At 36.8% G+C, this 15134-nt stretch overlaps 1 protein-coding gene across 3 annotated transcripts in view; it reads left to right on the top strand.

Annotated features, from left to right (window-relative positions):
- LOC126744317 (mediator of RNA polymerase II transcription subunit 13) overlaps positions 1-15134 on the top strand; it is a 203763-nt gene that overhangs the window by 152146 nt on the left and 36483 nt on the right. For all 3 annotated transcript variants that reach the window (XM_050451876.1, XM_050451798.1, XM_050451732.1), the window contains 6 exons: positions 2551-2859; positions 2927-3165; positions 4113-4392; positions 5086-5411; positions 9852-10286; positions 14497-14884. In XM_050451876.1, coding sequence (XP_050307833.1) covers positions 2551-2859; positions 2927-3165; positions 4113-4392; positions 5086-5411; positions 9852-10286; positions 14497-14884 — 1977 coding nt within the window. The remainder of the gene's footprint in view (positions 1-2550; positions 2860-2926; positions 3166-4112; positions 4393-5085; positions 5412-9851; positions 10287-14496; positions 14885-15134) is intronic.

Below are 15134 nucleotides of genomic sequence, written 5' to 3'. Positions count from 1 at the left end.
TTACCTCGCACACGTAAATTTTTGTTTCTTTCTCTTATTCATTGACTTTGATCAGCTGTTATTCTTTTTTTCCTTTCTCCTGGTGCATCGAAGATTTCTTGACCATCTGGATCAGCATTCTGCTGATGCACTGGAAAATCTATATAAACTATATAACAATAATCTATAATCTAAATTAATCTATATAACAATAATCTATTTAACAAAAACTATTAACTATTTCGAAGTTCTGATTATTCTCTACCATATCAACGTCTGAGTCAACGTCTGTTTGGACGCCTAAGAGTGAAACGTTCTCAACGTCAACGTAAATAAACTTATTTTATTTTGTCTAACTTACCTTCATTATGTCTCCCAACAGTCTCAACTTCTTGGCAGATTTGTATTTCTGAGACTTCATGTTTATCTGATAGTAAACTCGCAGCAGAAACACTTTCATCAGATGTTGATGATATATCTGAAGGTACGTAATCGTCACCTGCATTGTCATAACTGCAATTTGTGGCTTTAGAGAAATCACGACTGTTATCAGGCGGCAGTGTCTCTGTAACAAAGATTAAAGCTCAAAGCAAAAGAACATTTTAACTATTGCAGAGGTACCTACCTTCCAGAACCGGATCTGTGAATATGTCGGAATAACTGTTTTGCAGCAGATCATCAGTTATTTGTGCGAAATCTTCATAATAAGGCCCGAAGCTATTTAAAAGCATTTCATCGGTATCTAAAAAGTCATGAAAAATTTATTAAAGAGTTTATAGTAATTTTAATTATTTTCAAATATTTTTCATAGATTGTTCCGATCTTTTTGCCGACAACTGTACTACTTACCAAGCACAATGACACTACTTTGTGGGTTTTCCACTATATTTATTCCTTCAACTTCCATGGGCGCATCTCTAATTAAATTTATATTTCTTGCCAAATCCTGAATTTTCTTAGAACGACTCAGTTTTTCCTAAAAAATAAAACATAAATTTACTCCTAACTACACACGAATGCTATGCCCATCACTAACGCAAAACCTCCTATCTACATCAAAAAATATTTTAATTACTTTTGTATTTAAATTTTCCTAATATTGAAAGGAAAAACTTACCTATACAACTAATACTTTCTATTTTTATTAAAAAAACACTTTTGCACAAGTAACTATTATCACAAACTAGAAAAATAAAGCTCAAATCTGCCGACAACAAGTTCTTGCCGAAAGCGTGGATACTGCAGTTAGGAGAAATTGCGTCCAAAAAACGTGCCAATTCATTAGGAGATATTGCCACAGGGCAATTTTACGCGCGAAAAAATTTTTGACAGTCGAGAGAAACTGTGAGTTCATGCGCAGTAACGTAAAGACTGTTGGGTTGCCTAAAAGTCATTTTTGCTGAAAATGCTAGTTAGGAGATATTGCAGGCTCACGGACGATATATTTGTATTACGCAGGGGAAAGTTCATGAACCTTTTTACCTAAGGCATGTCAGCCTTAACCGTGTTATATCTACTTAACTACCAAAAAGGGTACTGAAAAATACTGAACAAAAAACTGAATTAATATTATAGATAAGAAATTGACGTATTAAATTATGACATTGATTAAATATTTGTAACATTAAATTGAAATAAAAGGTATATTAATAAAAATTTAAATTAAAGGTATATTAAAAAAAAATTAAAAGTGAGACAAATCTATGATTAGTAATATTTAAATAAATGGAATAAACTAGCCTGTATATTCCTCCAAGAAATGAACGGCTAGCCTTCAAAACCGAGGCTGTGAATGTATGCCATTTGTAGCTCAGCTATCCGGACTGGGAATCTCTAATACTAGCTCTAACTCTGGCTCCAGCTCCACCGCTTTCAGCAATTTTCCGGGGAAATTAAAAGCCTGCAGCCATCAACAATTGAAGAAGAATAAAGAGGAAAACGGAAAAGTAAAACCCTAAAACAACGGTTGCCATTGTATTCACTGTCGATAAAAAATGAATGGCGTTAAAAATGTGACATACTCACCTTGCTAAGTTTCATTATCTATCCATCAAAATCTTGGGCACCCTGCACCAGAATCATGAAATAAACGGTTCCCTAAAGGAACAAGATTAAGGACCATAAATTATAAACCATATTGGTCACTTCCTGCTTCACAAACTTCGGAAATAAAAAACTGGCCTTTTACGTGCGCTCCTACCTGCAACACGGGAACAAGTCCTCGAAAAATGGACGCAGTACCGACTAAATCAATAACGACCCCACCTGTCGCCTGAGCTGTCAATATGAGCCAATCAGAGAAAATATTAATTATGACCAATCAGAGAAGTGACGGACTGTCAACAGAAAGCATGGATAATTAAACCAGGAGAGTGATGCGTTACAGTAGTAATGTGTCATTGACAGTGTGAATTTAAAGAAATATTAATAAAAGAAGTTGACTGAAATTATTAATGAAATTATTGAAATTAATGAAATGTCAATGGAGCGTTAGTGAACATAAGGAATAGAAAAATAAAATGCTACAAACTACGAAAAGAAATAACCAACGAAAACCTCTTTTTTTTTTAGAAGATTGGAGTTACGTATTTAAACCACCACCCGCCTGCAAACTGGTGGGTAGCAGCAAATACGCGCCTCTAACCAACCTGCCGAGTCAAGTGCAACCTATTCCGTTGCCGCCCAACTGCGTCTATAAACCGTCTTGGGTGCAACACATGGAAAACAATAAGAATCTCCGGGAAAATACCAACAGCGGCAGTAGTAACGCGAATCCATTGACCAGCAACCGAAATCGAGCTCCGACACCGTCGATACCGAATAACGTGCACCAAACCGCCGGCATTTTCCCCGCTAGTCCTTTGCATCCGCATCCACCCGGTGAGTTAACGCTCTCTTTACTTTCACCTAAAACTGTATTTTTGATTCTCGTTTTATCGGTTCATAGGTTTCCGGCCGCCTCCGCCTCCGTACGAGCTTCCCTCGCCAGCAAACTCCACCACATCTTCCTATTTAAATAAGAACATCAATTCCGTGGAGCCGGTACCGACGCCGCAGCCCCACCACCGCACTCCGGAGGCCTCTTCTTTGGTACTTAACATCCTCCTCACCGATACCGCCTTCAATATATTCAGGGACCACAACTTTGACAGTTGTACTTTGTGTGTGTGCAATGCCGGACCAAAGGTAAGAAAAAAAAACAACGAGAATATTATGTTATTCAGTCGAAATGATGCCCTGTAAAGGGATTTATATACCAAGCTATAGGGACCGAAAAAGAACGCTCAAAAAACTTCCAGGCAGTTATAGTGACTCTGATTGCTGAAAAACCATTTATTTGCTGCCCAACTTGTATGGCTAGTTTTAAAAACACAGTCCTAGAGTACATATTTTAAAAGTAGTTGCAAACTTTCTAAATATTTAAAGAATGTTTCCAGGCCTTCAAAATTGATTCAGAGTCCTGGAAGACTTCAAATGTTTTAAGATTTATGAATTCAAAGAATCAAGGAAATATATTAGATTCACTCATTTTTTTTCAATGAACTGGGAAGAATACTTAAAAGACTATTCCAGGCATTTGCAATGACTCTGTTGACTTGTTCAGTTGTCCTTCATTGGAATGGATATAATTCCAGGCAGTGTTAAAGCGACTTCTGAATCCTGGAAAAAAACTCTTAAAACAAGGAAAATCTCGCTGGCAAGTCCAAGTTTAAACGAGGCAATTACTGTCTGAGACATATGTAAGTAGTGGAAATTGTCCCTTTTTTCTCTGAAATCTTGCCGGATTACTTTCAGTGTCAAAGAAGTAAGAGAATTTACTTTCAAAATCCAGAGTCTCAATAACTGACAGCCAATGTTCTTTGGACAACAAGTTGTTAAAATAGCGTATGTTTTCATTAGAAACATACGCTAATTGTGAAATTGAGATCTAGGATTGCCATATTTAGGAACATTAAAAGAACCTTAAATTTGAAGATTCTAATTTCTGGAATATTGTCTTCATGTTCCAGTCCTTTTTTTTAAATTCATTCGGATCATCGTAAACTGAAAATACATTATTAATTTAAACTCATTTTCTACGATACCATACGAAGATCAAAGGGTCTTAACCTACGTGTCTTTTTTTTTTAAAGGTCGTAGGTAATATACGAGGCGCAGACTCCGGTATATACTTGCTAAATTCGCACAGCGATAAATTGCACGCGAGCGCGCAACCAACTAGTCCTTACCCGGGTATGGGCGGACAACCGCCGCCCTACGGCGGAGGTATGATGTCGCCCCAACAGCAGCAACACCACGTAGGAGGAATGGACGAGGACCAGATCCGGTGCAGTTGTGGCTTTTCCGCCGTCGTTAATCGACGGTTGGCTTACGGGAGCGGATTGTTTTATGAAGACGAAATGGAGATTACTGGTAAGACTCTTTTTCCAGGCATAACGCTGTTTTAGTACAATCTTAATAGAAAACTGGTTAACAAGCAGTACAGAATATTAAAAACAAGTTTTACTATTAAAAAATATGTACTGAAAAAAATTATCACCATTTTTGTGTTGTTCGAAACAATTTGGAAAATTCTTAATAATGCAAGGACTCTGGCCACGCATAGTGTCTTTTTTAACACAATTTTAATAAAATGCGAGAAAAGATTTGTACCTAAACCGAAAATTTGCTAAATTTGCAATTACGTTTAATTAAATAATTCAAGATTCGCTTATTAGAATTTTTTGAAACTTTGCACGAGGGTTTGCCAGATTGGTCTGTTCAAAACGTTATCTTACATTTTTTCTATAAAATGTACGGGGAAGCCAATAGTTGACCCCCTTAAAATTTACATGGGTTTTCCTATGTTCCGCTCGGCGACGCAATCACCCGGTATAATACAACGCTGAAATGTTGAAAAGAATTTAAAAACTCCGACGAAATTATTAAAAGGCGAGTCATGGACTTCTTTAGTTCAACTAAGCTGCTACTCTACCTTAAACCTTATCATCTATAAAACGCAAATTACATTAAAGAAACAAAGCAGCGGAGTGCCGTACCCCTTAAGTTTAAACTATCTGTTAAGTACATAAGGCATAAATTTTAATAAAGAAAACTCCCTTTCAGGTATAGCAGAAGACCCCGGCGAACGTAAAAAGTCCTCGCTAGTATCGCTTCTAACTTCGTTGTCGTGCCTCAAGCCGGACACGACGATAGACCGCGACCAACTCGACAATTTACCTCACTATTTGCTGGACATGATCCGTGACCAGTTAGTGTTCGTGCCGAGTACCGCGAACGCCCTTTGCCGGGCGGCACGGTACGTGAAACAGGCGCGGACGGGAGTTTACGCCAATCCGATTCACGTGCTGGAGTACGCGGATAGTAACGAGGTGACCACCATCGCCTTGGAGCAGAGCAAGAGTTTATTGGATAATCTGGGCATGTGCAAGGTACGGAAACTTAGTTTTGTGAAGCATGTTAAGTGTAACTAAAAAGTTATGCTTATATATACTAATTAGTTATACGTAAGAAACTACTTTTGTTCTATCGAAATATTTAACTCAGGATCACGCTTTTGCCGTTAAGACAAATCAACTAAACTATATTACATAAAGTAACCTTAAAACTATTAAGGAAACTGGACTGTAGTGGGGTGAGAGGCCTTGTGTTTATCTTTTTAAATCATATTTGGAAAATCGTATCCAAAAAGTGCGATGTGATGATACATTAAGTAGCGGACGGTCATTAGCACTGGAGTACCTCAAGGCACAGTCCTGGGACCAGTTTTATTTTTAGTTTATATTAATGAATTAGGACAATTGCTGAAGAATGATTTAATTATTTGCTTTGCCGATGACACTGCAGTGACATTTACAGACAACGATTGGGAAAATTATGTATTTTTGAAATCTGAACAACTGCTCAGGGACGGATCTAGAAAATATTTTCAGGGGTCCATCGAAAAAGTCCAAGATTATCCCCTCAGGAATACCCATTTTGTTTTGCTGAGTACAATGTAAGTGCACCACTGTAAATAATAAGGTAAGAGATAAGCAATCCACATACTCCATAGTAACCCAGAGAAAAGTACTATGTGTTGCGTATTTTGACACTTCATGGAACACTTGCTATTGTTTGAGGCTAACTGCTAACTGCCTAAATATTAATCAAGAATCGATGTACTAGCAGTCATTTCAATATATTAAGAAACAAAATGACATTCACTCAAGCTATAGTCATTTTCTACGACTATTTTTCTCTGTGTTCTATTGCATTTTCTGTAACTCATTCCTCTGTGTTCAATCTCGATGATTTTTCATCGATATTGCATTAACCTATAGTTCAATGGAGTGTGTCTGAAAGAAAATTGTAGAAATATCAAAAATCAAAAACTACTACAGACTACGGTTGAAATTACTAAAATAGTTTTGTATGATACTGCGAAGTACAACAAAATTCGATATCTTTTTCATAATTTTATTGCAATGCATAATCTTCAATACAAATCAGTTTTTTCGATAAATGATTTATGGGTATCGTGACATAAAGGTTGACGTCTTGAGTGTGCTTCTAAATAATGATTTTTCAGGCCTACGTGAGATGAATAGCTACAATATAATTCAATGATCATTCAATGATGATCATTCAAAAATAAAATGTATATTCAACAAAAGCATTTAAGCATGTACAAGGTAACATCTAGTCTTCTTTTCATTTTTGCAAGTATATCCAATCAGCCTAATGAATAAATTTGCAGTAATTGCTTTTCCTTATAAAATCTAAGTATTTGCTTGAAAAGCAATGAATACAACCTGAAGTAATTGCTTTTGCCTCCAGCAATTGCTGAAAAGGTCAGAAAATTATTCTAGTCAAACCTTTTTCTTAAATATTAAAAGCAATTGCTATCACTTGCTGAAAATGTTATGAATAAATTAAGGAATTGCTTTTTGTAGTGAAGCAATTGCTTAAAAAAATTTAAGGTAGGTCAACCGCAGCATCATTTTGCTTGATAACAGTAAATTCGTTCATTTGTGGCTACAAACCTAAGTTTAGTGTGTCGGTGTCGGTTAACATGGCTGAATATATGACTGTGCGTAAAACTAAAATATACGGTGTATGTGAAAATTGCAAAGACGATGATTTTAGAAAGTTATATCGATTTGACCGTGAAAATGTTGACTGGTTAGCAAATTACTTCTTAAATAGACGAGGAGCTGCATTATCACCTCAAACTAAGATTATAATATTTGTGAGAGTATTGGCAGATCCAGGCTTTCAAAATTCTGTAGGTGAAGAACTCGGTGTTCTTCAAACCACTATCTGTAAGACATTCACTTCGCTAATAATGCAGTTTTGGAGAAGGCCAATATCTTTATTAAATTTCCTAGAAGTGCTGAAGCTGTTGTGGAAGTCAAACGGTTGTGGTCAGAGAAATACCGTTTTACCAATGCCATCGGAATGATAGGCTGCACACACGTAAGGATTCCAAAGTTTCAAGAATTCGGTAATGAATATATAAACCGAAAAGGATATCCCAGTATTAACGTGCAGGCGACTTGTAATGCAGAAAAAGTATTCACAAGTGTGGACTACCAATGGCCAGGCTCTGTGCACGATAGCAGAATTTTAAAAAATGTTAACATATACAACATCCTTAAGAACAGCGCAGAAGAATGTGTACTATTAGGAGACGATGGCTACTCAATATCGCCTTGGGTTATGACTCCCTGGAGAAATCCGACAAGCCAACAGCAGCAAAATTATAATAATGTTTTCTGTCGAGAACGTGTAATAATTGAACGATGTTTTGAGCAGTTAAAAGCAAGATTTTCTATCCTTCAGTACAAAATTAGAAATAAATTAGAAAAAACACCATCAATTATGATTGCCTGCGTTGTGCTTCATAATATCGCAAAACATCTGCATGATGAAGATTTCATTTTTATTGAAGAGATCAATTATGAAATTGACGCACAAAATAACGATATGCCAACAAATATAGTTCGTCAATTAGGACAGCAAAAAAGAGAATTAATAACATAGATATAGGAAAAGCAACATTTGCTTCAAAATTTTATTCATATCAAGATCCAGCAATTGCTAGATTTTTATTCATCAGGCCCAATATTTGGGCACTAGTCAGTGGAATATCACGATGAATATTGAGGCTAACTATTTAAGGCTAACCCATTGAGTCGTTCCTCTCCAGTCTTGTTACGCAAATACGTCTTCAATCTATGTAAAGTTGAAAATGACCGTTCACTTAAAGCTACTATGACGGGCAGTGTTGCACTTATTTGAAGGAGCCGATAGATATGTTTGTAAAACTGCTCAGCACACAGGTCGAGAGCGTCGAGAAATATTTTCGGTCGCTCCCTGACAGGAAGTTTTACGCAAAATCTAAAACAATACATTTATTTTTGTATAATTGAAAAATTTCAAATGAAGTTGCAGAAATTCAAAAACTACTCTGTAGCTTTTGCACATTTTCAAATCCGATTATATTTTTTCAGTTGTCTCAGTAAATTCACTTGGCCATACTTCTTTGAAAACAGAGATGGTCTTGTCCAATTCAACCTCATCAATCTCTGGACATTTTGCTGGGATAATATTTTGCATCTTGGAAAGCAGATCTCGTTGTTTTAAAAATCTCGTTTCAAGCTCTTCAGAGTACTTGTTCAAAAATGGAACGTAGATTGATCGCCTATAGTACTCTTCAGCATTTCCAGCATAGTTGTCTCGGTTTTTCTGACGTCCTGCTCGTCGAGGAACCGTCAGCACGGTATTAATCGATTCAGTAATCTGTGTCGCTGATTCAAAAATTTCTTGGAATGTTTCGTCTGCCTTTGTACGCATGTTCTTTATGTCATCATGGACATCGTTCGCGTATTCAATGCATTTACTTAAATCACAATCTTCTTTTTGTAAATTGAGACTGAAACTTTTAGTTAAACCAAAGATAGGTTTGAGCACTGCCAATAAAATTATGAACTGTGGCGTTCGAATTTAGAAGCAGGCAGCTCCTTTGGCTGCACACCATCAGATTTTACTTTCAGCTCGTCCATTTCTTCCAGAGTGGAATCAATAAATTTTATGCTTTCGTAGAACAGGCTCAGTGATGCGAGGTGTTCAATCCAACGCGTTTCGCAAAATTTCAGAAGACGAGTTTGCTTGGCGCCAGTCTTCGATTCAAGAATGATTTTCTTTAAAATAATTCCAGCCTTGTTACAATTTCGAAAGACACTGACGACTTTTTTGACCGTCCCCAAGCAGTTGCGAATCGGTGCAATGTCGCATGCGTAACAGATAGCCAGAGATTCAAATGGTAGTTTGCACAATAAAAATAAGGTACATCTAAACCTGAATTTTTAACAATAGCTGCACATCCTTTGAGCTCTTCACTCAAAGCTCGTGCTCCATCAGAACCTACAACAAAGATCATCGTCAGTATTTTATTATTTTTCTCATTTGAAAATTTTTTTATGACATTGAAGTACACTAAAATGCGAATTCACCTTGCCCTTTCATGTAGTGAATCTCAATGCCAAGGGTTTCCCTGCAACTTTTCTCACATACCGGACTCCATTAGAAAATTGTTCTATTCCACTTATATTAGTCGTTTCATCGGCAGTGACCGATGTGACATTGGCGCGCTATTCCAATAATGGTATTATAGGTAAATCGTAAATTGTATTCGCTGTATATTATAACCGCTGCCGAAGATTCACACTCGTTTTGGAATAAATATCTGTATATCGCATAGAGATGGATGAACATTTGCGACAAGACACAAATGCGTGATCCCCGGATGAATTTGAAATTGATGAACCATTTATTTTAAAATGCGCCCCGAATTTCAAATTCGATTTAAATGAATTCCTTGTTTCCAGTTGGATCACGACAAACAGACAAAATCGAGCGCGTCGGTAGGCGTGCACCGATGGCCGTACCTGCGCGCCCCCGGGCCCCAATGCAACCAGGACGTGGTGCGCGTGATGAAGTGCCTGCAGCCCCTACTGCAGGACGCGATCCAGAAAAAGTGTCAGACGCGTTTATGGGAGGCGCCGTCGGCCGTCAAGGGGCCGCTCACCTGGCGACAATTTCACCGGTTGGCCGGCAGAGGGACGGACGACCGATGCGAACCGCAACCGATACCCTCGGTGATAGTCGGACACGACAAAGATTGGCTGTGTTTATCCCCGTATGCGTTACAGCAGTGGGAGAGTTTGATGTTGGAACCGTATTCGTATTCGAGGGACGTCGCTTACGTGGTCGTGGCGCCCGATAACGACGCTATTTTACCGAGAGTTAAGACGTTCTTTAAGGTAACATAAGTTATTATTTTATTTTAAGATTTGGTTTACATGCGGTAAAGAATCATTGAGTTTCTATATTTTTATTTAGGGTGTCCCGTTGAACTTGTAAAAACCTTTTAACTGGGGTTAGGTCTGCCTATGGACTTTAGAAATATGACCTTAGTGAAATGTTAACGGTGAAAAAATACGGAAACCATTTAATATATTCCTTAGATTATTGATTGCTAATTTAAGAAAAATTTAACAAACAGTTATATACAGTGTGTCCAAGATAAGGATGTCTATCACGGGGATCTCGGCGGCTATAGGAAATACGAGGTTGATTAAATTAGAGAAAAGTTGCGCATTTTAGAGCCTAACAATATGCTGTTTAAAAAGTTTTAAAATTTTGGGTAGTTCCGGAGATATTCGAGAAAAACCGAAATTTGCCGATTTTGTTTTTATTTTTTTCGGGCGTTATTTAAAGAGATATGGAAAAACAATAGAAATTTTCTCATGGCCACTTTTTAAGCTCTAAAAAATTACATTGCGAGATTTTTCGTACGACGTTTCGTTTCGAAGAAACCATCATCAACTTCATTTTCTTATATGGCGCGTAAAAAACGTACACCCTGTGTAAGATAGCATATTTTTTACGATTACAACGATGTATGGCACAACATGTTTCTACAATATTTAAATTGAAAAAAATGATTTTTTATTAAATTCCGATAGTTTTGATGTAGTACGGCAAACTTCGGTTTTTCTCGAATGTCTCCGGATCTACTCAAAATTTTAAAACTTTCTATACGGCATATTGTTAGGCTCTCAAATGCGCAACCTATAGCTGCCGAGATCTCCAGACATCCTTATCTTGGATACACTGTACACAAAATTGAAATAAATATTTATATAAACAAAACCACATTTTATATTTAAAAATGATATCGGTTACCGATTTGTTGTAACAAATTGTGAAATCCATCAAATTCGCGTTTTCCCATACATTTCTTTCCACATAAATTTGTCGATATATTGAGGCATCATGGGAGACTGCATTTATTACCTCTAAGCGACGTAGGTATTGCTTAAAGCAGGACCAATATCCTTTTACATAATTAGTGCATACACCTGTTACCGGATCAACGAAATTTGTTGAATGTTTTACCGATCTATGTATGTAGAGAGAAACACCATTTAAATTTAGTAATCTGGCATATTCTCTCCACAGATCCGTCCAAATTTCTGTGCTCGGCAACACAAGTTTTTCAATAAGGCCCTCTAAAGTTGCTGATGTACGATTGGGAATGTACATTATCAAGCCCCAAAATCCAGCGTTCTCGTACAAGTCCCTCGGTTGAATTTTCTTCTAGCGATTAGCGACCCATCAATTTGGACGACCCGACCTGAACCACCTATTATTTATAGAAACGAAAACGATTAAATTAAATAAAACCTAATTACATTTTATGCCACTTTACCGAAAGGGAATAAATTATCATTTGGCAATAATTGCCAAGAACAAATGTCTCTAAAATAGCAATATTGCTGGATTGCATTTTCTCGCGAACAACCTGCCGACATTGCTGCACATCCGGTGCGGACTTCACAAGCCCATTCCCACATTAAAAAAAGGGTTAATCGGATAGGATAATTGCTTCTCTCAAAAAAGACACATAACTCCCAGAGAGGCTGTTTTCCCATGCTGAATCACTCAGTATCGACGATAATTTCGGGATAAACAACGCATATTTTGGCGTATTAAAGAACCATTTTTTAATGTTTGTAATAGGTGTTACAAACATTAAAAAATGTGGGAGGTGAAATTCCCACCGTACAGATATATTAGAAACTCTTTCCAATATCAAGCTTTACCAGACAGCATCTATTTTTTCCATACAATAGCTGCTGTATTATCTAGGACACTGGGTGGCAACCTTGAATAAAAAACCACTTTATACACAAACAAACTAATTATTTAATTTCCAATAAATAAATGTGGCAACATTGGATACCAAAATATTTAACAGAATTCACATGCACCCTCTCTCATTCACTCATAAAAACCTTAACTTTATGAAAGCTACAAACTAAAACTAAGTAATTACAAAAATGTTGACATTTTCAACGAATTATGTTAAAGCCAAAGTAAACACAGTTGGCACAAAATAGTTATTACATAAAAATGGTTTCAAAACACTTACAGTAGTCCGTAAATTCCAGTATTTATACTCCAAACAGGACACTTTTTGTTTTCACTTTTTACAGGTTGTTTACACTCACTTCTTTTTGTTTACTTGCACCTTTACACCTTTAACACTTGTTTGTTTGCTTTACTACATATTTAACATTACAAAGAGTACAAAGCTACAAAGACCCAATCTGTATACTTAGTCACCCAGCACAAAGATTACCAACTTGTAATTCTTCCAGGCTAGAAATTTACGGTTTTCGTGGATAAATTAAATTGATTGAACTGGCTCGTTCACAAGTTTAATTAACTGCATAATTAAAAACCCTTTAACTGATAGCTTGTAATAAAAGTTTCTTGGGGCAGAAACTATTAATTTTAAAAACAAACCATCACTGGCACGTGAAAACCGTAAAAGAAACGATTAGGCGGGTCGAGACGTCACCCTTTTGTCAGTAACTCGACTACCGGAACACTGATCGGTCAATATTAGACTTTTGCATCGCGCTGCTTGGTTCCCGGTAACTTTTTTTTGTACGACGGCAAAACTTAAACGGGGCGGCTTCTTTGACTCCGTTATTTATAGGTTTCCTTTTGACTTCGCACAGCTTTGTCGTGCCGATTAGGCTACGTAAAAAGTAATGTGAGAAAGGAAGATATGCAAACATATTTAAGTTAAATTTAAAATAAATGGTTGCGTTGTTCGCAATAATAGGATCTTCGGCAGAAATCACTTGCATCAAATCAAAAATATTAGACACTTAATCCGTAATTAAAATTTACGAAATATAAATAAAGCAAACCAAAATTAAGGAAAGTACTAGAAATAATTAAGTAAAATTAACTAAAGAATCACAGGATTATAAATTATAACTGACGCTAAATTTTTGAGAACAAATGCCTACACTAATATACCTTTGGATGCCAAGTGAATCGCGCTAAATTCGTTCTTTAGGTCACCAACAAACAACAACAGGCTTGATCCTGCAAGAATGATAACACTGTTGTCACATTATACTGGCAAACGGGTTTCACTATTTATACACATGCCAATAAACAACACTAAAAAATTCATACTTTACTTATGCCGATATTTGTACGATATATCACTACGTATAAAAATTATACAGAAGACTCATAAATGTCGAACCAACCCCTCTTCCTGAAAATCATTTGTCAAAACAGTTTATCCGAACACAATCCAACCCAACCAAACCCATTTCAACCGATCCCATCCTATTCCAACCCAACACACAGCCCCCCGTGTGTTTAACTCCATCTAACGCAACCCAATGCAATGCAACAATGCAATGCATTCAACCGAGCCCAAAACACTAAAAAAATCATATGGCAAAAATAAAAAAATCTTTGGTCAAAGAACATATATGGCAACGCTGTCACCTCGCGGCGTTATGTCAAACGTCAATAATTTTTGTTATTTATATGAAAAATTAATTTTCTTTAAACCTAATTTTAAATAAAATATGCCTATATTTCATATTATTTTTAATTCCGACCGAAATTTAAAAAGTACCAAAACATTAAGCCATACATGGGGGTATTTTCGGTATGTTTTTTTCACGAAAATAAGGGACTTAATACAAGAAAAGGTAAAAGCAATTTTTTTTAATGATATATGAACAATTTCCTCTGCTTTGTCATTTTTTATGCACAATTTCATTAAAATTAAATAATTGTAAACAAAATTTTTAATTGCAAAAAAATTAAAAAAGTAAAACTGCCACAGTTGAAATCTGAACCCAGTCCGCCCAGTTCTTAGTTCACTCTCATTACCATTACATGAAGCCCTTGCAGCGAAAATTCGAAAACGTGTTTATATCGTACATATAGGTACCCATTGTCATGATTTTTTGTCTTTTTTTATTATTTTATTAAAGAAAATATTATTCACCCTCCAATTTTTTTTGCTTAAAATAGTCCAAAGAAGACTAGGTACCTTACTATTTTATATTCAAAAATGTTAAAAATCGGAGATACCTAAAGTCAACTAGACTACTTCTCCACCACAATAATTCGTATATTTTCCAGGAATTATCGACCGCCTACGAGATTTGCAAACTGGGCAGACACAGTCCGATCACGAAAATCCTGAGGGACGGAATCCTGCGGGTGGGCAAAAAATCAAAAATGAAAATCGGCAACGAGCCGGTCGAAGAGTGGTTCACGTTGTTGGGCGAGGGGGAGGCCAGCGACATGCTCAAGTTGTACGCGCAGGTGTGCAAACACCATTTGGCGCCCCATTTGCAACAAGTACCGATGGACAAAACGCTGTTGGACCCACCGGTGGACAGTAACGCGGTGGAGAGGCCCGCGCCCAGTCCCATGCCTCCGCCGAATACGCCGGACCCGAGCAGTGTCGGACCGCAGAGCGTCGGGCCGCCCGACAAACAACCCTCGACGCCTAAAAGTGATCAAGGTATGTTAGATTTTGTGTTTCTTAGATTTAATCGGATATGAGGCCAAATAAAACTCCAAGCTTTTTCAAATTTTCAGCTTATATTAAGAGTTTTTTCACGCATCATTTAGAAAATTCAAATGCAATTTGAAAAGGTGCCACCACCCTCTATATTTCTGCCCCTGTATAAAATTTAAAAATTTCCAAAAACACGTCAAATTTATTTTTGAGGGGGACCGTTTTTTAGGTTGGTTTACAATCAAATTGCAGC

Source organism: Anthonomus grandis, chromosome 1 (genome assembly GCF_022605725.1).
Source record: "Anthonomus grandis grandis chromosome 1, icAntGran1.3, whole genome shotgun sequence".
NCBI lineage: Eukaryota > Metazoa > Arthropoda > Insecta > Coleoptera > Curculionidae > Anthonomus > Anthonomus grandis.
The sequence above is the reverse complement of the archived record's forward strand: the minus strand, read 5'-3'. Positions and strand labels throughout refer to the sequence as shown.